The following is a 1579-nucleotide window of genomic DNA, read 5'->3' as shown; positions in this document are numbered from 1 at the left end:
GGGGCGCGTCTCTTGGGGAAATGGGCCATCACCCCCAAGAAGGAGCTGGGCGCAGGGGTGGCATGGCAGAGGGTGCCCCCATGCACAGTGAGATGGAGGTGGGCAGCGGGCAGAGCTGGGCTCACCAAAAAAGGGCACCCAGCAGAGTTATGTCTGGCTCCTGCTGGCCCTGGCCCTGGGCCAGCCCCATGTGCCCAGGCTGCCTGGCATGTCCAGGGTGTCCAGGGTGCCCCATGTGCCTGGGGTGCCTGGTGTGCCCAGGATGCTCAGGGTGTCCAGGGTGTACCATGTGCCTAGGGTACCTGGCATGTCCAGGGTGTCCAGGGTGCCCCATGTGCCTGGGGTGCCTGCTGGGCCCAGAGTGCTCAGGGTGCCCAGGGTGTACCATGTGCCTAGGGTACCTGGCATGTCCAGGGTTCATGCTGTGCCTGGGGTTCATGCTGTGCCCAGGGTGCATGCTGTGCCCGGGGTGCATGCTGTGCCTGGGGTCCATGCTGTGCCCAGGGTGCCCAGGGTGCATGCTGTACCTGGGGTCCATGCTGCACCCCGGGTGCCTGGGGTGTGAGGGTGTGCCAGGGGTGCTGGGGTCTACAGGGTGCCCAGGGTCCATTGGGGTGCCCGGTGTGCCCAGGGTGCCCCAGCGAGCCGGCAGCCCCCTTCACTCACATAGTCATGTTCCTGTAGCCTTCAGCGTTGCTGATGGTGTGGTACCCATACGTGTCTCTCTTGAAGACAAGAACAGCCACCACGGCCAGCGTGGGCAGACCTGGGAACCGAGGACAGGCTGTGCTGGGGCAGCTGTGCCAGGGGCAGGCGCAGGCAGGGCTGGGCAGGTGCCCACTCACCCCACGCGAAGAGGCAGAGCTTGAGGAGGTAGTGCTGGATGTAGATGTTGTAGACCTTGACAAGAAGGAGGAGGAGGTGGAAGGCCTCAGCGGCCATCCATGCTAGGGTGCAGAGAAGGCCGGCATGCAGTAGGGCGGCGGTGACCTGGCAGAGCGCCTTGGTGCCGGCGGTCAGCAGCGGGGTCACAGTTGAGCAGGAGCAGCGCGGCCAGGAGGTGCATGTGGATCCTGGTCCTGTTGTCCCTCGGCCGCTGCCTGCAAGAGTGGGGAGGACGGGGTGCTGTCAGGTGCGCACTGGATGGCACAGCACTGCATGGCATGGCATGGCAAGGCATGGCACAGCCCAGCATGGCACAACATGGCACATCATGGCATGGCACGGCCCAACATGGCTTGCATGGCATGGCATGGCATGGCATGGCATGGCATGGCACTGCCCAATTTGGCATGTATGGCACGGCATTACATGGTATGGGGTGGCACGGCACGGTGAAGAATGGCATGGCATGGCATGGCATGGCACAGCCCAATGTGGCTTGTGTAGCATGGCACGGCACGGCATGGCACAGTGCAACATGGCATGGCACACCATGGCATGGCACATCACAACATGGCACAGCATGGCATGGCACAGCACGGCATGACACAGCACAGCTCTACCTGGAGAAGCAGCAGAGCAGGAGGGTGCCGAGGGTGGCAGCAGTGGAGAGGGAGCAGCCGGTGGTGGTGAGGAG

The 1579-nt window shown here is 64.0% G+C and overlaps 1 protein-coding gene across 1 annotated transcript in view; it reads right to left on the bottom strand.

Annotated features, from left to right (window-relative positions):
* GPR114 (G protein-coupled receptor 114) overlaps positions 1–1579 on the bottom strand; it is a gene marked incomplete at its 3' end in the record, with an annotated part of 4436 nt that overhangs the window by 263 nt on the left and 2594 nt on the right. The window contains 4 exon segments of the mRNA XM_010072765.1: positions 667–766; positions 822–1033; positions 1035–1100; positions 1506–1579. The exon segment at positions 1506–1579 is cut by the window's right edge and continues 3 nt beyond it. Of these exon segments, the coding sequence (XP_010071067.1) occupies positions 667–766; positions 822–1033; positions 1035–1100; positions 1506–1579 (452 nt within the window).

Source organism: Pterocles gutturalis, unplaced genomic scaffold (genome assembly GCF_000699245.1).
Source record: "Pterocles gutturalis isolate BGI_N339 unplaced genomic scaffold, ASM69924v1 scaffold30682, whole genome shotgun sequence".
In the NCBI taxonomy this organism is placed as follows: Eukaryota; Metazoa; Chordata; class Aves; order Pterocliformes; family Pteroclidae; genus Pterocles; species Pterocles gutturalis.
This window is presented reverse-complemented; position numbering and strand designations above follow the sequence as displayed.